Source organism: Anolis carolinensis, chromosome 2 (assembly GCF_035594765.1).
Source record: "Anolis carolinensis isolate JA03-04 chromosome 2, rAnoCar3.1.pri, whole genome shotgun sequence".
Taxonomy (NCBI): domain Eukaryota; kingdom Metazoa; phylum Chordata; class Lepidosauria; order Squamata; family Dactyloidae; genus Anolis; species Anolis carolinensis.
This window is the reverse complement of record NC_085842.1, coordinates 201,274,363-201,296,984: the sequence shown is the minus strand read 5'-3', so window position 1 is coordinate 201,296,984 and position 22,622 is coordinate 201,274,363. Positions and strand designations below refer to the sequence as shown.

Here is a 22,622-nt window from a genome sequence, read left to right as displayed (position 1 = left end):
CTTACACTTTTGCTATCTTATTAAGGACAGCAAATAAAGAAGCAGACATGGAAGTATATCAGTAATACTTGTGGGAAAATGTTTTTCCTTTTCTGGATCATCTGCCAGAAAATGACTAGAAAATAGCCAAGCAAAGCTATACAATAAATTACAACTGCATGGCATTCAATAGACTATAATGATAAGGCTGTGGCTGAGACATCTTAAGATATGCAAAACTTTGTCTTCTGGTTTATATAAGACACAGGGTCTGTTTGTTGATGGAAAAGGTTTATTAAACTTTAAAACACATGTGAAATTGAGTATAATTAATAGATTAGAACTATTATTTTAAAATATGAAATTCCAAATCAGTTGTAAAATATAGAGAAAGACTATTCCATAATCTACCCTTTTAATAGCTTTCAGTACTATTTCATATATGTTGAAATGGAAGTTTTTGAAAATAAAAAAGTTAAGTGTAATGCAGTGACCAATAAAGTTAATGCATTTCCACATTGCATCAGCAGAAGGGTAGCATCCAGATCAAAGGAAATAATAGCTGTTTAGCGTTGGTCAGACCTGACTTGGCACACATTGTTTGCTTCTGGGCACTACAGTTCAAGAAGGATATTGACAAACTGTCCAGAAGAGGGCAGTGAAGATGGTAAAATGGCCAGAAACCCCCATGAAGAATGGCTTAGGAAGCTGGTTGTATTTACTTTGGAGAAAAGAAGACTGAGAGGTGATATGATAGCCATCTTCAAATATTTGTAGAAATGTAATGTAGAAGGTGGACAAACTTACTTTAGAGACTAGAACATTAACGAATGGGTTCAAATTACAAGGAAAAAGATTCCACATAAACTTTAGGAAGAACCTGTTGATAATAAGAGCTGTGCAAGAGTGGAACAGACTGCCTCAGAGGCTGGTGGACCCTTCTTTGGAGTCATTTAAACAGAGGTTTAGTGGCCATCTCATCATCACACAATATCATACTTTAAATAGTCCCATATAATTTTGTAGTATTATGTTAATTTTTTTCAGAGTACACTGTCCTAATACATATTGAGTGTTAGTGATTAAGAGATGGAAGCACAAACAGAGTCCTTGTATCAGATATCATCTCTGTTGTGAGCATAAGAGATAACTTTCAGCAAGACATGTCTTTCATTCTGATGGCCTCTTTTCATCTCTTTTCAGCTTGGAGATAATTATAGCCATAATTATTGTAAAATTTACATGTTTTTGTATCTTTGAACAATGGTGTAAAGTTAGTATATAAATGTTGTTCTTTCTTCGTCTTCTCCCAATATTACAAGCTTTTAAAAGAGGATTTTTTTTTGTTTTGTCCAAAAGGTTAGTATGGCAGAAATTGTGTCTCAGTTTCAGGCAACAGTGTTATCTGTTGCAAACCTTGTTCCTGATCGATACTTTGATGCCTTCACTCGTCCAATCATTAACAATAAAATTGAAGAAAAAACATGTGGTGAAGGACCAAGTTTATCAGTAATGTTTAAAGATGATAGACATCTTCAAAATCTTATCTTACAAATAAAGGTACAGTGTATCCATTTGGAAGTAGTCTCCCTCTTTCTCACTTCAAGGGTGTTGGCAAAGAAGCACATTATTTCGTTGTCTATTAAAGGTCCTTTAATACTTAATAAACGATTAGAAAGTGTTGCCTAGAGATTTCTGTTGAATATTCCTGAAGAAGGTCTTTCCTCATACAGAGTAAAATGTATTGGGCTTTTAAAACAGCTGACCATCATTAGCTTGTGGAGATAATAATAACAATAACAACAACAACAGTAATTTATTTATATCCCGCCCCCTCCCCAAGGGGACTCAGGGTGGCTCCCAACATATAACAGTAGACAATGTAACAATATAAACAAAATAAAATGGATAATATCATAAAATGTTGGGTAGTAAAAGAGAAGAAGGAATTAATTGAGTTAAAGGAAAGGAAATAGAGAATTGATATGGACATAATTTTAAGATTATAACATAAAATGTATTTCTCTTAATTTGTAGGAAACCATATTTTCAGCATTTGAAGCAGCCAATTTGTATGCAAGTACTTTTGAAAAATTTCGGTTATTTTTTAAAGAAAATGAAAGTCTGGACTTGGCAGCTCTGAAGATGAAAGAACCTGGTAAATTTTGTTTTGTATTGTGGCATATGTTTAGTCAGCAGCCAGATAGAACATACAGTCTCTGGCATTAAACGTGTGTAATGTTTGTAATATAGAAATACTGTTTCAAAAAGAGGGACCCAATTTGAAAATGCTATATCTCTGCAACTACGAACCGCCCATGAATGAAACTCTTGAAAGGGTGGAGCATGTAGTTTCCAAGAATTACTGCTAAATGCCTCTCCCAGGACACAAACAGCCCTAGCCTCAGCCATTTACAAGATGGCAACCCTACAACATAAAGCCTAGTTTGTATTTAATTCTGTTTTAATTTTTGCATGTTTGTATAGCATATTCTATGCTAATGCTTTTATGCTAAGCCGCTTTGACTCTCCTTCGAGAAAGATAAAGTGGAGTATAAATATCATAATAATAATCTTCTGCGATATGTCCATAATGGTACAGGACTAACAGCATTTTTATAAGGAAAATTGATGTCCTGAATAAAAGATGAATGTGTTGAAGTGCTAGGTGTTGCTGCATGATTACTATTACAGATCAATTTTATTTTGGAGGCAAGAAAATTTTATGTTAACAGTGAAAGCTTTGATTTGCTATTTGGTTTGATTATAGTGGTGAACTAATACAGCTGATCACAACTAGAAGTTTATGTCTCATACTAATCTTCTCAGATCTTCTAAGTCAAGATCTATTTTTCATCAATACCCTATCTAATTCTATTAGTTGGAAATTTAGTAGCAGATTTTATTACGATTTAAGACTTTATCACACAAGACTGATAAATCAAAATAACAGCAGTACAATCGTGTATTTGGCTAGTACTTATTATATGAAATTGTTTCTCTGTTGTTACTTTGGATTTTCTTGTGTTTTGCCAAGTTCTGGTTATACAAACAGAGGCTTCACAAGCAACAGAAGCATCAAACAAGTCCTAGTATGTTAACACAAAATCCCCAAATGTTATAATCTTTACAGGCCAGCAGTATTAGAATATACACAAGTTATTGATAGTGAGATAAAGCCAAAATCCTGAGTTCAGTTTGGTTATGCCAAAGGAGTTTTAGAGTTCAGTCAGGAACAAACACAAGCCACAATCCCAGTTCTAAGTTACCAAAGCTGGAAGTACAAAAACAGCGGAGTCAGCAATTCAAACCAGGATCCAAAATATGGCAGTAAAGGTCACAGTCCAGAATCAGCAAGCAGACACATCTCCTACAGCAAGTCTTCACCTTGAGATCCTTTTAAGCTATGTCTTCAGACGTTGCCTGTGTAAAGCCTATTTTTTGCTAACTGCATGCTCTCATCTGTGTTCTAAAAGGGATGGTGCATTTAACCCTTCATCAGCCTGCTCTAATGTACTGGCTTCTACTTGTTCCTCTTGTTGGGAAGTGGTAGCTACTACTAAAGGCTCCTTTTCTGAAATAACTAAGCTGGGGTGGGGGGCGCTGCTGGGAGCTGCTTGTCTCCAGCTCCAACTCTGCCCCTTCCAGCAACTGCTTCTCCTCACTCTCAGAGCTGACCATTTCATTGACATGAATTTAATGTAAGTCACTTTGAGTCTCCTTGTGGAGAGAAAAAGCAGAATATTAATAAACATAATAATAATAATAATAATAATAATAATAATAATAATAATCTGTTCTGAAGAAGGTTGCTTCAAGTTCTCCCGGGCCCAGGCCCACCCAGTGTGTTCCCAACTCCCCTCCCTTCTGGCTCGGCCCTCCCAATGCGGCCCCAAGACAAAAAAAGTTTGCCCATGCCTGCTATAGACTCATAGATAAATCTATTTATTTATTTATTTATTTATTTATTACATGCATTTATACCCCGCCCTTCTCCCCGAGGGGACTCAGAGCGGCTCATCTAGAAATTGTAATGAAAAAGATAAATCCCCTAAACCTTGTTATCCACAGTTTAGTGTGAGAACTGTACCTTAATCTTATATCTTCTATCTATTATATTATATTATATTATATTATATTATATTATATTATATTATATTATATTATATATTTTTATTTTTATTATTATATAAGAGTGATGGAATCACGGCAGCGGACAAAACAACAAAACTAAACACCCCACAACCTCGAAAATTGACAGCACAACCCCTCATCCTCATTTGTTGTTGATACAACAAAAAGAAAAGAAAAATAAAGTCCTAATTAGAGGGAGAGAATAATTGTTTTTATCCAATTGCTGCCAGTTAGAAGGCTAAACTCAGCCCACTTGGTCTCCTAGCAACCCACTCAGCCCAGGGGACAGGCAGAGTTAGACCTCACTTAGGCCTCTTCCACAGATTATCTAATTTGCACTGGATTATATGGCAGTGTAGACTCAAGGCCCTTCCACACAGCTATATAACCCATTTATAATTTTATATTATCTGCTTTGAACTGCATTATCTTGACTCCACACTGCCATATAATCCACTCCAGTGTGCATTTTATACAGCTGTGTATAAGGGGCCTCATATAATCCAGTTCTAAGCAGATAATATAAGATTATAAATATACAGTACAATCTCACTTATCCAACATAAGTGGGCCGGCAGAACATTGGATAAGTGAATATATCGGATAATAACAAGAGATTCAGGAAAAGCCGATTAAACATCAAATTAGGGTAATCATTATACAAATTAAGCACCAAAACATCATGTTATACAACAAATTAGACAGAAAAAGTAATTCCATGCGCAGTAATGCTATGTAGTAATTACTGTATTTACAAATTACCACCAAAATATCACAATGAATTTAAAACAATGACTACAAAAACATTGACTACTAAAAGGCAGACTGCGTTGGATAATCCAGAACATTGGATAAGCGAATGTTGGATAAGTGAGATTCTACTGTAATATGAAATAATTACTGTGGTAGAATAATACAGAACAATATAATCTCTAAAACCAGGACAGTAAATAAAGACCAACACTCTGAAAGCAGGGAAATTGAGAATTACCCAAAGGAAACAATCAGGGCCAGCTAACACCTCCCAAGAAAGGATTCTTCCAGAAAGCAAGCTTATAAGGGAGTGAAGCAGTGTGTATTACCAAAGTCATTTTTATTACTATCATTATTATTATTACTATTATTATTATTGTGTTGCTGTGAACCGTGAAAATGAATACAATCTGGCTTGAAGTATTCAAAAACACTAAAATCAGAATATATAAAAATAACAGAATAATACAATCTCTAAAATCAGAACACTAAATAGAGAACAACACTTTGAAAACAGGGGAAGTCCACACAGGAAACAATCAGGGCCAGCTAACACCTCCCAACAAAGTATTCCCATCACCAAAGTCTGGCAAAACCTGTTTTCTGAGGGCCACAGACAATAGAAGCACATAAAATATCACAAAGAACACCACTCTGAAAACAAGGGAATTCCAGACAGGAAACAATCAAGGCCAGCTAACACCTCCCAACAAAAAATTCACTCAGGGAGGAAGCAGCCAGGCTTTAAAGCTGCAAGGCCATTACATGCCTAATCGCAGCATTCATACTTGCCTCCAACAGACAAAAAAAAAACCCAATCAGAAATATTGTATATTCACAACCTTTAGGAAATAATATCCCCTCATGGCGCAGTGTGTTAAAGCGCTGATTGCTGAACTTCTGGACTGAAAGGTCGCAGGTTTGAATTGGGGGAGCAGAGAGAGCCCCCACTGTTAGCCCCAGCTTCTGCCAACCCTAAAGTTCAAAAACATGCAAATCAGACTAGATGACTAGGTCCTGCTCCGCGGGAAGGTAACGGCGCTCCATGCAGTCATCCCACATGACCTTGGAGGAGTCTACGGACAACGCCAGCTCTTCGGCTTAGAAATGGAGATGAGTACCAGTCCCCAGAGTCAGACACGGCTGGACTTAATGTCAGGGGGAAACTTTTACCCTTTACCTTAACTACCACCAATTCCTCAATACTTTATTTCCCATACCACCATACTTCGCCACAGCAACGCATGGCCAGGCACAGCTAGTTCTTATATACAAAAGAAACATCCCCTTCTCCGAGTAGAATGATGGGAAGCTTAGTCCATGCCTCTAGGTGTTTGGGCCTCCAACTCCTACAAGCCTTAGCTAACTTATACAATGATCAGGAATTCTGGAGCTGAAGGTCAAAACACCTGGAGGCCTGGAAGAACCTAAGAGAATAACTGTCTCCGTTGTGGTGTCACTTCTAACATTTTGAATGCATGGCCAGCATTTTAAATCAAGCGGCTGAGGGAGAGAAACAACTTTCAGTATTCTCCATCCACCAATCAGAAGAAACATTTTTTTCTGCCAATAAAGAGGAGATAAAAGCTTTTGTTTTCTTTCAAAATAGAATATAGCTAGTGAAATGTCTGCCTAAATACATGACTTTATTTCATATTCTGTGTATAATAAACAGATGTCACATTCTTCGCTGAACAACTGGAAAAGTATCATATACAACACAAAGAAGCTGTGGCCCTGAGGCAAAAGAGAAACCTAGGCTTATTGCTCATAGATGCTAAAAAGCTGAAAGACAAATTGATTCCCTCACCTAAGCGCTGTTTGGAGGTAAATTTACAATTTTTTTCAATACTGAACTTGTAACTCCATTTGAAAATGGAATTGAGCCATGTCAGAATACGGCAATTATTTCTCTTTGCTCAGATGATATTCCAGGCATGGAGAAGTTTATCAGTTTTTAAATATAATGGTCTGATAAAAGCTTTTGTGGAACAGTGTCAAAGTCATGGTGGATTAGTGAGGACAGATGATCAAGAGTTACTGACTATGTTGTGTGATGTGATGATTGAGGGAAAAGAGTATAGAGATATAGTAGGAACATATTCTCAGGATGGGATGGAGAAGTGATCAACTATGTTAAGGTTAACTTTCATGTGCCAATCCGACCAGGCATGAGTCAACATTTTTTAAATTATTGATATTAGTACTCTTTCTCTTCTCTCTCAGTTTTAAATTTCCTGCCTTGCTAGCCTAATGTGAAAGTACCTTCTCTGTTTCAGTTAGTGATAGGAATTTAAGTTTTAGCAATTGTTAAATAGGTAGAAATAGATAAGAAGTCAAGAGAGATAGAAACAAGAAAAGTTAAAAAATAAAGATGTTTCTGTTTCCCTGGTGGCTGATCAGTTTCTTGGGAAACATGACAAAATAAAAAAAATCAATCTCAAATTATCACAGATAAACAAATGTAAGAACAATTTAAAAGAGTGGCTTTAAGGAAAATGTTGCGGTCTTCAAGTGAGAGTGAAAGAAATGAAAATGATATAAGGAAAAAGAGAAAGGAAGACAATGAAAATAGATAAGCTTTAAAGAGAAAGCCAGATACTGGTGTGAGTAAAAAGAAGAAGAAAGGAATTCAAACCTCTTAAAGTGTTATCAATAAACAGGGGAAAAATAGTGCAGTAATAGTGAATGCTCCTAAAGTTGGAATGGATCACCAAGCAAATAAAGTTGTGCCAGTTAACATAAATAGTCTGGAGAAGAATGTTGCAGCAGCAGTGAAATCTCCAAAGGCAGCTCCATTCTACAATTTTGAAAAAGCAGATTTGACGCCAGAGAGCGGGACTACATTGCACCATGCCTTCGCAAAGGAAACTCGCACAGTTATCAGCCAATGTCGGTAATGATAATGAAGGAATTCAAGAGCTGCGAGGCAGAATGGAGTGAATTATGCACCTGCTCTTTGTGTGTCTGACAAATTCATAAACTACAGTATTTGAAATGAATTATTACTGGTGTTCCAACATAATAATAATAATAATAATAATAATAATAATAATAATAATAATAATAATAATAAAAAATTTATTCTTATATCCCGCCCCATCTCCCCGAGGGGACTCGGGGCGGCTCACAGCAATAATAAAAACAGTGACAAATTACACATTGTAAAATCAAACATGAAAAGCAGTCATACAATCAATACATACATCACATGTTAAAAACAAGGAGATAAAACAGTTCTAGGCCGAAATAGAGGGCTTCTGTAGCTTCGTGGCAGAAGTACTCAGCAAGGTATCAATAATCATGGCAGAACACTCTCTAATGAAATTAAATGGGCAGACAAATCAACCCCCAAAAATTAGTCGTCGAAGGCCCTCTGGAAAAGCCAGGTTTTAAGGCTTTTTCGAAAGGCAAGGAGGGTGGGGGCCTGTCTAATCTCCCTCGGGAGTGAGTTCCAGAGGCGGGGGGCCACAGCGGAGAAGGCCCTCTCTAATAATAATAATAATAATAATAATAATATAATAATATAATAATAATAATAAGCCATCTAATATTGGACAGTGGAGGCAGATGCATACTGAAACTGAGGAGCACATGTACAATGTGACTGGAATGTATAGAATCCAATAAAAAGTCAGACTTCTGTAAAATGAATAATTTGACAACTACAGATTTGAGCAAGATGAAAAAAGAAGCTATAAGTAATGAATTGAGCATTCTAATGACCTATAGTAGCAATCAAAATAGGCTTGATTTTAATTAATTAAACATCCTAATTTAATGAGCTATCATGGGGCCCCTAGTGGCACAGTGTGTTAAAGCACTGAGCTGCTGAACTTGCGGACCAAAAAGTCCCAAGTTCAAATCCCGGGAGTAGAATGAGTGCCCACTGTTAGTCCCAGCTCCTGCCAACCTAGCAGTTCGAAAACATGCAAATGTGAATAGATCAATAGGCACCGTTCCGGCGGGAAGGTAACAGCGCTCCATGCACATGACCTTGGAGGTGTCTATGGACAACGCCGGCTCTTCGGTTTAGAAATTGAGATGAGCACCAACCCCAGAGTCGGTCATGACTGGATTTAACGTCAGGGGAAACCTTTACCTTTTTAAAATGAGCTATCATACAATGAATTTTCCCCATTTAACTGGCAGTCACAGTTTTCAACAGGATGAATTTTATGAATACAGTAGAGTCTCACTTATCCAACACTCACTTATCCAACATTCTGGATTATCCAACACATTTTTGTAGTCAGTGATTTCAATGCATTGTGATATTTTGGTGTTAAATTCGTAAATACAGCAATTACTACATAGCATCAATGTATAATGAACTAATTTTTCTGTCGAATTTGTTGTATAACATGATGTTTGGTGCTTAATTTGTAAAATCATAACCTATTTTGATGTTTAATAGGCTTTTTCTTAATCTCTCCTTATTATCCAACATATTCGCTTATCCAACATTCTGCCGGCCCGTTTATGTTGGATAAGTGAGTCTCTACTGTACTTTAAAAATGATACAATTGACTACTTACGGAATTTAAGAGACAAGGTTGATCCAACAAAAATAGGATAGTGACAGGTATACACATCATATATTAATTGATAAGAAAAAGACATTTGCTAATGCAGAAACCAAGGATGAGTTTAGACAGAAAAGATCTAAAACAATAGCCAAGAGTGTATATCCATGAGGAGCAGTATATGGAATAATAATAACACTTTATTTATAACCCGCCCTATCTCCCCAAGAAGAAATGGACTGTGTAAACAATAGTTGGCATGAGGAAATGGAATATGATAGTGGGGTAGACGATTTTGATTCTACTGGCAAAGAAGAGGGAAAGGAAATGAATGCAAATAGACTGTTTCAAATTTATTTATTTTTAAATCTGCTTAAAAGTATCTTACAAACATTGGGGCTATATCAGTTACATAGGAATGGTCAATCAGATATTAACAATATGTCTAAAATGGATAAAATAGCACCAGTACTTAAAATACAGGAAACTATGGAGTTAGAGATCATATCATCATATCATAGGCAATCCCTCATGGCCAAGTCTGATTGCCTTCCAAGTGTAGGGTCTTGGTGGTGGGTCCATAGGTGACTGTACAGATTTATTCTGCATGTTCTTTCGTAGCGAGAGCATCGAAGGTATTAACGATATGGCTAATTGATAAAATAGCACCAGTACTTAAAATACAGGAAGCTAGGGAGCTAGAGATACCAAGACTTGAGATGTTTAAAAAGTAAATAAAAATAGACTATACAACCTCTTTGAACACAATGAGGTTTTTAAGGGTATTGTCTGAAGCTTTATTAACTCCTTTGTTAGGAAGGATGCAGTTCCTCAAAGTTTCACATTAGGATGACCCAATTGCAGCCCTTCTTTGTAAAACAATTCTCACATGAGAGTGTGATACAATGATCAGAGCAGTGGTTCTCAACTTGTAGGTCCCCAGATGTTTTGGCCTTCACTCCCAGAAATTCAAATAGCTGGTAAACTGGCTGGGATTTCTGAGAGTTGTAGGCCAAAATACCTGGGGACCCACAGGTTGAGAACCACTGGATTAGAAAGATAGAGGAGAGGAGAACGGATTCAGTGCTGAAAAAAGCTCATGAAGCTATTAGATCATCAATAGCAATTTCAGTGTTTGCTTGTGAGGCTGTATTGTGGATTCAAGAACAGATACAAAGGATTGAGCAGACTTGAAGGTTGGGTTGCTGACCTGAAGGCTGCCAGGTTCAAATCCCACCTGGGGAGAGCGTGGATGAGCTCCCTCTATCAGCTCCAGCTCCATGCGGGGACATGAGAGAAGCCTCCCACAAGGATGGTAAAAACATCCGGGCATCCCCTGGGCAATGTCCTTGCAGACGGCCAATTCTCTCACACCAGAAGCAACTCAGGTTGCTCCTGACACGAAAAAAAAAAGCAGAGCTAGAAAAGTGTTTGAGCAAAGCTTTGGGCAGAGCTAGAAAAGTATTAGATTATGTAGCAGATACTGGTCATGACTACATGGCCCTTACAGAAAAAAAAAAAGCATTAATGCAGCAGCAAAGAAGTTCCTGTTACACCATTTGGAGGTGGACCAGTAATGCAAGAACAATTTGGCTTATCTGCCTTTCAAGGGAGAAAAAATTTGTTTGGAGATAGGGAATTAGAAAAGGTTTTGATAGAAAGCAAAGGGGAGACATGTTGTTCTTGGGTGCGTTTGGCAGAATGGTACTCCAATTAGTAATAACATTAAATAAATAAATCCATAAATTTCCACCCAATTCTGAAGACTTGGAGATTTCCCAGGCATAGGGAATTTATCCTCTATGTTGTCATGAGGTTGAGAATGTGAATGTTCATTTTGGGATAGCAGGAGGGATAATCCACACCTGCTCATTATATAAAAAAGAACAAATTAATATAAGTTATGGAAATGTAAACATATAAATACACAAGTGGATATTAGTGCAGGTTAGGCTAGATAATTTGAAGAGGAAGGAAGTACTAAAACAATAAGTGAAAAAGGATGTGGACTCTTCTGGATGGGTTGGCATTAAATGGAGTGAATGGCTCTTCATGCCCTCCCAGTATGAACTTTCATGGCGAGTCTAACCTCTTACTTTGCAGAAGGTTACTCTATTGAAGTTATTTAATTTTTTTTTTGTTAAATATAACAAATCCTGCATTTAACCAGTGCTTGGAAACAGCAGTTATCTGGCCTGCATTCCCATAATGTTCATTGGCCATATTGTCTGGGGGATTCTGGAAGTTGTAATAAAACTGCTTTTCAAAACTCTGTGTTTAATATGTGATATGAAATTCATATTTCGAAAAACACCACCCCTTAGTAAAAGTTTTTCTCTTTTTTCGAGTGATGTCAATACCTTCTATTTCCTTTGTATTTTAGGTTATTAATGAAATGCTTCCTATAATTGCGAAGAAAAAAGTGACCGCCATTCTACTTGAGGCAAATGATGCGAAATTTAAACTTGAGTTTCTACCAACTACAACTATAGAATATGTGTTTAGCTTGACATTCCTTGATGAAATACAAGACAGGGTAGGTTCAATATGTTGTGTGTTAGGTGTACCAACTTAGTAAATATGTATCATTCATTGGAAGCAAAACATGTCCTTTCATCAATATGTTTTTCTTCTGAATTTTGATTGATTTGTTTAACTCACAGCTGTTGGCAATGTTGGGACCTGACATTCATCTTTTTTGTTATTTGCCATCAACTTGACTTGGACTTATGGTAGCCCTTTGAATGTGAGACCTCAAAGATCCTTAGTCGTGAACTTTGAATTCTAGTTTGGTCTTGCAAACCCGGGCCATGGCTTCTCTTTTTCAAATCGATCCATCTGTATTGTATTCTCCCTCATTTCTTACTACATTACATTTCAGTAATCATCATGATGTTTTTCAATGAGTCATGATGTTTATGTTGTTGATGTTATAATATTTATACTCTAATTGTTTTTCCTAATCAAGACCCAAAGTGGTTTAGTTAAGTCAGTGGGACTTCTTGTGAGAATTCAGGCTTAATTTTCTTTAGGCCATTGGACACCTTAATAATAATAATAATAATAATAATAATAATAATAATAATAATAATAATAATAATGGTTATTTATATCCCACCCCCTCTCCCCAGGGACATCTTATCACGAGACTTCCATAGATGAATGGATGGATAGATAGATAGATAGATAGATAGATAGATAGATAGATAGATAGGTAAAAGATGCATATCTTGAGCCAGGTCAAAGAATCTGGAACAAATTTGCATGCCAGCTTTTATTCCTACATTTAATATTATGTCTTATAGCCATTTGGAATTTCCATTGATAGTTTTAAATTACTCGTGAATGTATAGTTTTAAAACAAAATGAAAAATAATTTATTTCTTCCCCAGATTGAAACTCTTGAAGACGAATCAAAAATAGTAACACAGATGTATCGGCTGATTGAACAATATACAGTACCAGCTCCTCCTGAAGATCTGGCTTTGTTTTCAAGTCTCAAACCATCCATTATTGCTGTTCGCAATGCAATTGACAAAGCTGTGGGCGAAAGAGATGCTAGCATTTTTAGATTCTGTCAACTTTTAGACCTTGACATTCATGAACTGAATGAAGAAGTTAAACTAGTTAAACGTGAAGCTCAGGTATACAAATAATAGTTTTTCAGATGATGTTCTGTAGAACTAGTTTTATGAATTCCTTACATACCACATAATGATGGTCACCAATAGCTACTCAGTAAATAATCAGAAGTGATGGGAGTTATTGTTCAGTGACACCTGAGATCCTCAACTGGGTAAAAAAAAAAAAGAACACAGACAACCATATGTAGCTGACCCTCTGTATCCTCAAATTCTCTGTCCATGGATTTAGTGGCCCTTTGAAGGCAACCATAAGACTGATATGACCCTCCATGAAAATGGGTTTGACATCCCTGGTAATATCACAACAGACAGTTGCAGAGTTCTGCTTTAGAATTATTTGCTTTAAAAAGTTGTGTGATTTAGTGCTCCTGGTGGTAGAGATAAAAATGATACATATTTTTAAATCCAGGGAACATATTTGATAAGTATTGTGTTGCACATTAGATTCACTTTTACTCTACTTCCTTTAATTTTGTTAATTTAAATATACTACACATAAAAACAATTTTTTTGGCTTTAATAGGATCCTCAGATTTTGGATATAGATGCTGATCAAGACAGAGTGAGACAGGTTTTAGCAGAGCTGCAAAGCATTCTGGATGAGCTACAGAAACGTGCATTCCAGTATAAGTCATACCAGAAAAACTTTAAGGTAATTTGTTTAGAGCAGTAGGTTTTTTTTCATATTCTGCCTTGCAATTTATACAAATCAAGTACATCACAAATTATTAGTGGACAGTTGGTGTGGTGTAGTAGTTTGAGTGTTGAGCAAGGATTGGCAGGCCCAGGTTCAAGTCTCTACCCTGTTCTTCAAAGGTCTGGCCAATCTTAACTTAATTTCACAAGGTTATTGAGAGAATGAAGTTGGAAAAGAGGGGATACCATCATATTCCCTCATCTGACTCCTTCTACTCATCCTTTTTAGTTATATTTGTGTCCCACCTTTCTCCTACTATTGCGAATAGAGACAACTTACATTATTCAAATTCTCCAGTAGAAATGAAGAACGCATGAAAACCTCAGTAAATATGTTTGCATTTGCATTATTAAAAAAAAACAATTAAAGAATTTATGTTGTGAAAACCATTTCAAATGAATGAAAATATAAGACTATCAAAATCAACAGAACAGCACACCATTAAAAAGCACATAATAGACAATTGCTGAAAGCCTGCCAGAACTGGAACATTTTTGGCTATTGATGTAAGGACTTCTTCCTATATATTCCAACTGTACAGGTAAATACATATAATTCGAAATTGTGTCAAATCTGAATCGGGTTTAAATCTGTCGTAATCAACCAGGTTTAAATCTGTCGTAATCAACCAGATTTGATTGACCACATTATCTGAACAGAGCCACAGAGAAAATTCTCTCCCTAATTCCCACCAGATGTGCCTGGGATAAGAGCATCTCCTGAACAGGTTCATACAAGAGATAATGGCCCTCTAGATAGCCTTGATTCATGTTTTATAGGGCTTTGTCATAACATTACTTTGAATTTTGTCCAGGAACAAGCAAATGTCCAGTGGAGCTGTTGCAACAAGGCATCAGCAAGACAGATAAATGTAATAATTTATACACAATTTCTTATATGTAACAGTATTTTGAAACAGTTAACTGTATGATGGTTGATGATCTCTCCGGAATCTTTCCTAATATTGATATCAGACTAACTTGGGCGGTAATTGTTTGGATCTTCATTTTAAATATGGTGGCAGCATTTGCTTTCTTTCAGTCTGTTGGGACTTCTGCTCTCCAAGAATTCTCAGAAAGGTTTGCTATAGGTTCAGAAATAACCCCTGCCAATTCTTTTAATACCCCTGGATGTACTTCACCTGGCCCTGGATAGTCAAACTATCGCTTATTTTGTAATATAAAGTCTCAGAAAATAAAATCACAGTATCTTGTTTTTCCCTGAAAGGTGGAAGTAACAAAATTCGAGGCGCTGGAGGAAGTTTGTGCAGAGTTAAAATTGAAACAACTATTATGGGATTCTCTTTGTGAATGGGCAATACTTGAAGAAGATTGGATGGAGGTAAATTAATTGTATTATTCTTTAAATTATGTATCTGGAAGCGTCAGAAGTACAATTATGGTATTAAATATGTATGTTTATTTTTATAAAGAGATACATTATGTATCTTCATCACTATGATACTGCACCTTGTTGATGGGAAGCTACTCACTGGTCTGGAAATCATCTATTGGACGGATGGCAAGCTATTTGACCTCAGCAGACTGAAAGCCAAAACCAAGGTCACAACAACATCTGTTAGAGAACTCCAATATGCTGATGGAATAATCTGTTCTCATCTGTTCTCATTCAGAAGAAAACCTACAAGCCACTGTAAACACCTTTGCAGAAGCATACGAAAAGCTTGACCTCTCATTGAACATTGAGAAAACCAAAGTACTCTTTCAGCAGGCACCAACCAATCCCTCTGCAATACCGGAAATAAAGCTTAATGGTGTAATGTTTGAAAATGTTGACCATTTCCTCTACCTTGGCAGCCACCTCTCCACAAAAGTCAACATTGACACTGAAATACAACACTGCCTGAGCTCTGTGAGTTCAGCATTTTTTGAATTGAGGCAGAGAGTGCTTGAGGATCGAGACATTTGTAGGGATACCAAAATGCTTGTTTATAAAGCTATTGCCCTCCCAACCCTGTTATACCCTGTGAAATGTGTACCATCTACAAATGTCACACTCAACTTCTGGAATGATTCCATCAGCGTTGTCTACGGAAAATCCTGCAAATCTCTTGGGAAAACAGAAGGACAAATGTCAGTGTGCTGGAAGAAGCAAAGACCACCATCATTGAAACTTTGCTGGACTGACCACGTTGTCCAAATGCCCGATCACCGTCTCCCAAAGCAGTTATTATACTCCCAACTCAAGAATGGAAAATGGAATGTTGGTGGGCAGGAATTTTTTTTAAAGATGGGCTTTAAGCCAATCTTGAAAATTGGCATAGACACAGAGAACTAGGAAGCTGTGGCCCTTGAGCATTCTAACTGGAGGTCAGCTGTGGCCACCACTACTGTGGAATTCGAGACATGAATGGAGGGTGAAAAGGAGAAACGTGCTAATAGGAAAGAACATCAAGCCAACCCTTACTGTGACCACCTTCCACCTGGAAATCAATGTCTTCACTGCGGAAGAACACGAAGTTCAAGAACAGGTCTCTGCAAATCACCTACAGACCCACCGCCAAGACCATAGAGAACAGTCATACTCGGACACAAGTGCTCACCAATGATGATGATGACATTATGTGTTGGCTCTAAGAGAGTAACTTTTTACTATTTTTTTTTTTGCTTCCCTCAACTACTACATGAAAGTTGAGAAAAGGTCATAAATGACAAGCCTCATAAAATCTCAAAGGCAGAATAACAATTGAGTTCTCATGAACTTCTCTTTAATACAAACAACAAGTAGTCCGTGCAATGTATTTCCATGCTATTGCCTTGACATTTAGCTTTAAACTAATGTTTTGCAGTAAACAAAATAAGTCGGAAAGCCCACCATTTCAAGCCTTTATATGTTCGGCATTCTCAATGGTAACCCTACTTATTTACAGTAGAGTCTCACTTATCCAACATAAACGGGCCGGCAGAACGTCGGATAAGCGAATACGTTGGATAACAAGGACAGGTTAAGGAGAAGCCTATTAAACATCAAATTAGGTTATGATTTTACAAATTAAGCACCAAAACATCATGTTACACAACAAATTCGACAGAAAAAGTAGTTCAATACGTAGTAATGCTATGTAGTAATTACTGTATTTATGAATTTAGCACCAAAATATCACAATATATTGAAAACATTGACTACAAAAATGTGTTGGATAATCCAGAACGTTGGATAAGCGACTGTTGGATAAGTGAGACTCTACTGTATCAACAGCCAGTATCTGCAATGTATACTTGAAGTGCACATAGGAATCATGCATGTATTCTTTCTAAGGACAAAATCTAGACTTACACAAGTGGTGGTCTGACAGCGCAGCAACTTTTTCCTTCTCTCTGAACTCCTTGCCCTTGCCCATTTTTGCTCTAAAGAATTCCCCAAACTTTTGGAGGGCATGCTGGAGCACATATAAAAACTGTTGACTCTCTGGAGAGACTTAAATAGATTTTACCCAGAACTGTCTTTCATGATATTGGTCACCTTAGTCAATGATCTACGCCGGGAACTGGACAGGGGAGTGTGTCCCTGCTGGTTCTGCTGGACCTCTCAGCGGCCTTCGATACCGTCAATCACGGTATCCTTCTGGGGCGCCTTGCCGGGATGGGGCTTGGAGGTACTGTTCTGCAGTGGCTCCGGTCCTTCCTGGAGGGTCGGTCCCAGATGGTGTCCTTGGGGGACACCTGCTCGGCCCCACAACCATTGACTTGTGGGGTCCCGCAGGGGTCAGTACTGTCCCCCATGTTGTTCAACATATACATGAAGCCGCTGGGAGAGATCATCCAGAGTTTCGGGGTGCGGTGTCATCTGTACGCAGATGATGTCCAGCTCTGTCACTCCTTCCCACCTGTCACTAAGGAGGCTGTCCAGGTCCTGAACCGGTGTCTGGCCGCTGTGTCGGACTGGATGAGGGCTAACAAATTGAAATTGAATCCAGACAAGACAGAGGTCCTCCTGGTCAGTCGTAAGGCTGAACAGGGAATAGGGTTATAGCCTGTGTTGGACGGGGTCGCAGTCTGGGGGTTCTCCTGGACTCATTGCTGAGCCTGGAACCCCAGGTCTCGGCGGTGGCCAGGGGAGCCTTTGGACAACTCAGACTTGTGCGCCAGCTGCGCCCGTTCCTTGGGAGGTCTGACTTGGCCACGGTGGTCCACGCTCTGGTTACAGCTCGTTTGGACTACTGCAACGCGCTCTATGTGGGGCTGCCTTTGAAGACGGCCCGGAAGCTTCAATTAGTACAACGAGCGGCAGCCAGGCTTATAACTGGAGCGGCGTACAGGGAGCACACCACTCCTCTGTTGCGTCAGGTCCACTGGCTGCCAATATGCTACCGAGCCCAATTCAAAGTGCTGGTTTTGGCCTACAAAGCCCTAAACGGTTCCGGTCCAACTTACCTATCCGAACGTATCTCCTCCTATGAGCCCATGAGAACTTTAAGATCGTCTGGGGAGGCCCTGCTCTCGGTCCCACCTGCCTCACAAGTGCAGCTGGTGGGAACAAGGGACAGGGCCTTCTCGGTGGTGGCTCCTCGGCTGTGGAACTCCCTCCCAAGTGACATCCGGCAGGCTCCATCCCTTCTGAGTTTCAGAAAAAAGGTAAAGACCTGGCTTTGCGAACAAGCGTTTAATGAATGAATTATGATGGCTTTAACTCGGTCCGGACTAAGGTTTACGTGCAAGGTTTATGTGGACGAATGGATTAATTATTTTATTATACTGTTTTAAATGTATTTATTGGATTGTTTTAAATTGTTTGTTTTAATTGCTATGTTTTATTTTTCTACTGTATTGTGAGCCGCCCTGAGTCCCTTCGGGTGAGAAGGGCGGCATATAAATGATGGAAATAAATAATAAATAAATAAATAAATAAATAATTTAGAGCGATTCCTTTATCTAAAACATGTGTTTTTTTAATTGTCCAATATATTTAATTAGCAATATTTTTTGTATCCTCATTTTTTTTTAAAAAAGTTATATGTTTACATGTACTATAATATCTACAGTATTTTAATAATTTTTTTAATGAGGTAGGACGCTCAATAGAATTTTGTCCAGTTTGTCACAAGCAATTTTATATGTTTATAAAGTCTTTGTCCCAAGTTAAAATGTAGTTATTATCATCAGGAAATAGGGTAAAATTGTTCATATAAAATTATAAGTCACTTTTAGGGAGCCTATGAAGCCCATTAAGGTAACTCATAAACCTTGTAAAACAATAACCATTTATTTATTTGTTTATTTATTTATTTATTACCTGTCTCCCAATATAGGGATTCAAGGCAGCTACAATAAATATAATACAATGTCTTCTCATGATATGAGAATGACCTATATTCTCATATCATCAGAAATCAGACCTGGCCATGGTAGTCCACGCTCTGGTTACATCCCAAATGGACTACTGCAATGCGCTCTACGTGGGGCTGCCTGTGAAGACTGTTTGGAAGCTACAAATGGTCCAATGGGTGGCAGCCAGATTGCTCACTGGAGCGGCATACAGGGAACATACAACCCCTTGTTGTGTCAGCTCCACTGTCTGCCAATCTGCTACCGAGCACAATTCAAAGTGCTGGCTTTAGCCTACAAAGCCCTAAACGGTTCTGGCCCAGCATATCTGTCTGAACATATCTCCCTCTATGAACCACCGTGGAGTTTAAGATCATCTGAGGAGGTCCTGCCTTGGATCCCACATTCCTCGCAGGCACGATTGGCGGAGACGAGAGACAGGACCTTCTCAGTGGTGGCCCCTCAGCTATGGAAATCCCGACCCAGGGATATTAGATTAACCCCCTCCCTCCTGACCTTCCGCAAGAGAGTGAAAATGTGGCTTTGTGACCAAGCCTTTAGAGAACTAGCGCAATAGATTGGCTTGGAAGAATGTGCAACGACCATTGGAACAGCCAGAATTACACTCGTGGATTACATGTTAAACTCTGAATTATATTGTTTTAAAATGTTTTAATTGTTTTTAATGTACTATTAATTTCTGTTTTAATATTTATTTATTTATTTAATAATTATTTAAGTGTACATTATGTTTTAAATTCATTACTTGTATGTAAAGCTGCCTTGAGTCCCCTCTGGGGTGAGACAGGCGGGGTAAAAATTTCGTAAATAAATAAATAAATAAATAAATAATATGTCTGGCCTTTCTCATAAACAGAACACTTTTGTCTATTTCTTTTCCACAGTGTAAATTTGATAGCTTGGATCCTGAAACGTTGAATTCTCAAGTCTCCAAGTATGCTAAATTTGTGAATCAGTTGGAAAAAGGTTTGCCACCTAATAATGTGGTGCCACATCTCAAGGAGAAGGTGGAAAGAATGAAAGAAAAGGTACACATGATTGCCTGGAGACTAAATATATGTTTTGAAGGGAAAATAATTTTGAATGTTTTCAAGAATCAGATTCAAATGAAAAAAAAATCCAGTTGTTTCCCACTACTAGTGAGTAATGTAAATTCTCAATTTTGTTCTTGCATGTAAAGACATAATTACTGATGCATGGTAAAAGAAACATTTATGCATAGCATTTTCCTCATAATCAGGTGATCCAAAATGTAGCAGAGATTATATTGATTGTCATACAGTATTGTTTTATAGTTACATGGGGCCAAAGGAACGGAAAGCTCTTCTGTCCTGACTGTTCGGGAGTCTCTAAGTTGCATTAATGGAGAATTGGGGGATGTGCTTCTGATTAGAATTAAAACAGACAAGCACAGGCCCATACATACTGTCACAATCAGCAATTTTCAAGAAGCTCCTTATCACTATTGTTGCATTTTCCCCTTGGGGGGAAAAAGCCTTGGTTACTGTGAAGTTTTGGCTCTACCTTTCCTCTCCTTTGCTTCAGTTCCCTCTGTCTAGGTTCCCCAATACAGTGTTCCCTTACTTATTGTGAGGGTTACGTTCTACGACCACCTGTGATAAGTGAAAATCCGCGAAGCAGCGGCACTATTTTTATTTTAATATCTAAATATTATTCTAGTTAAGTGGCCTTTCTCCCCCTTGCAAGCCGGCCACTCAGGCTGGAGCGGCGGCAGAAAGAGAAGGCTTCCCAGTGCAAGGGATGGGGGAGAGGCAAAGCAAGGCAGCAACGGGACGGTTTCCTCTCCCTTTGTGACCTTATCTTCCTCCCCTTCTCCCTCGTACCTATTTTAATCCGGCTACTCTGAAATGCCCACAGGCCCCTTTATTCCACCAGCAGGCTTCAGCTTACACCTCAGCTCCTCTGAAAAGGGAAAATAAGAGGTCGCTCCTTCTACTGCTGCAATTGCAAGTGCAAAGTGATGCCGCTTTGAAAGGCAAAAGAGAGGGAGAGAATGTCTCCCCGCGGCTCTCCCATTGGCTAAAGGGAGGCAGGGCACTTCCTTCTCATTGGACCAAAGTTCTCAAGGGAGGGCGCTTATGTTAGGTACAGGGGGCAGATGAAGACAAAGCGTACTTATTTCTCACAGTGTTTAGAAAACAGGCAGAAAGGCAAAACCTTCAGGAATTGTTCTGTTTTTCTTCTTGGTTTGGTACCATGCCCATCAGGAACCTGTTTTTAATAGAAAGTATTCTTTTATCCTTGCTCCATCCTCCACTTTCCTTCCATTATGTAGTTGCAGTTAGATCATGATCATTTGAGCAATAACCTGTCTCTGATAATATTTTTGTGTAAGGTAGAGTATGCAAAAATCACGCCAAAAAGTTCTGAATGGTGAAGGATGAAATATTTATATTAATATTTTTGTGCTTAAGCGCCTGCACATATACAAATATAATAATTAATGAGGCCCTCTTAATTTTAAAAGTGAGAAGGCAGAGAAGTGCAACTCCTCTTCTTCACTTGAGGGGCAAGAGTTGTTTTGACAGCTGCATCTAGAAATATGAATTTGAGAGATAACGGAAGACAGCTATATTTATCTGTTGTGACAAAATATAATGGTGCCTTGTCTTCTCCATGTTTTGGACATTAAAGCTACAAGAGCATGGATTTATATATTTTTGACTTGACATTTTAAAATAAAATGACCATATCATCTCTAGACTGTAAATTATTAATTAGTGATAGACTTTCCTGGGCTGCTATATCTCATCTTTGGATGATATCTAGACTTGGCTATGCTTGTTTTAGGTCTACTGAAATAGATGAGACTCTGGCCATTACTAGTTTAGTCTCTTTTGATTTCATTAGATCTGTTTTCAGGATGCATAAAATATATAATTTATTACATTTCAAAGACTGCAGTTGAGTTAAATATGAATTAGTGCAAAAATTACTGTTTTTACACATGGTATGTTTCTACTATCTACACTAAAGCAACTGTAGAGGAATAGCAGGCAAGTTGTGGCACAGCTGGCTAGTAACCAGCTGCAATAAATCACTACTGACCGAGAGGTCATGAGTTCGAAGGCCGGGTCGGGTTAAGCCCCCGACCATTAAATAGCCTGGCTTGCTGTTGACCTATGCAGCCCCGAAAGACAGTTGCATCTGTCAATTAGGGAAATTTAGGTAGGCTTTATGCGGGAGGCTAATTTAACTAATTTACAACATCATAAAACTGCCAGCAAAACACGAGGAATGGAATGAGGAAGTACAGCCACTACTGGACAGTGAAGCAACAGCTCTCCCTGTGGCCGGAATCATGAAGCTGGAAAAAAATGTTAAATGCCTCTGTGTCTGTCTATATATGTTGTTTGTCTGTTGGCATTGAATGTTTGCCATATATGTGTTCATTGTAATCCACCCTGAGTCCCCTTCGGGGTGAGAAGGGCGGAATATAAATACTGTAAATAAATAAATAAAAGTTGGTTTGATAAAGTCCTTGGGAGGTAGGCAGTTTTTATGACTGTAAAAACTGGTTCTCATTTACTATTTTGAACCCTCTTACCAAGGTGAATGAGGG

The 22,622-nt window shown here is 38.1% G+C and overlaps 1 protein-coding gene across 4 annotated transcripts in view; it reads left to right on the top strand.

The window, feature by feature from the left end:
• The window catches only part of dnah6 (dynein axonemal heavy chain 6), a 229,123-nt gene that overhangs the window by 20,084 nt on the left and 186,417 nt on the right, over positions 1 to 22,622 (top strand). For all 4 annotated transcript variants that reach the window (XM_062974148.1, XM_062974146.1, XM_062974147.1 and 1 more), the window contains exons 12-19: positions 1,339 to 1,539; positions 2,017 to 2,137; positions 6,542 to 6,693; positions 11,776 to 11,928; positions 12,785 to 13,036; positions 13,560 to 13,688; positions 14,961 to 15,074; positions 19,924 to 20,067. In XM_062974148.1, coding sequence (XP_062830218.1) covers positions 1,339 to 1,539; positions 2,017 to 2,137; positions 6,542 to 6,693; positions 11,776 to 11,928; positions 12,785 to 13,036; positions 13,560 to 13,688; positions 14,961 to 15,074; positions 19,924 to 20,067 — 1,266 coding nt within the window. The remainder of the gene's footprint in view (positions 1 to 1,338; positions 1,540 to 2,016; positions 2,138 to 6,541; positions 6,694 to 11,775; positions 11,929 to 12,784; positions 13,037 to 13,559; positions 13,689 to 14,960; positions 15,075 to 19,923; positions 20,068 to 22,622) is intronic.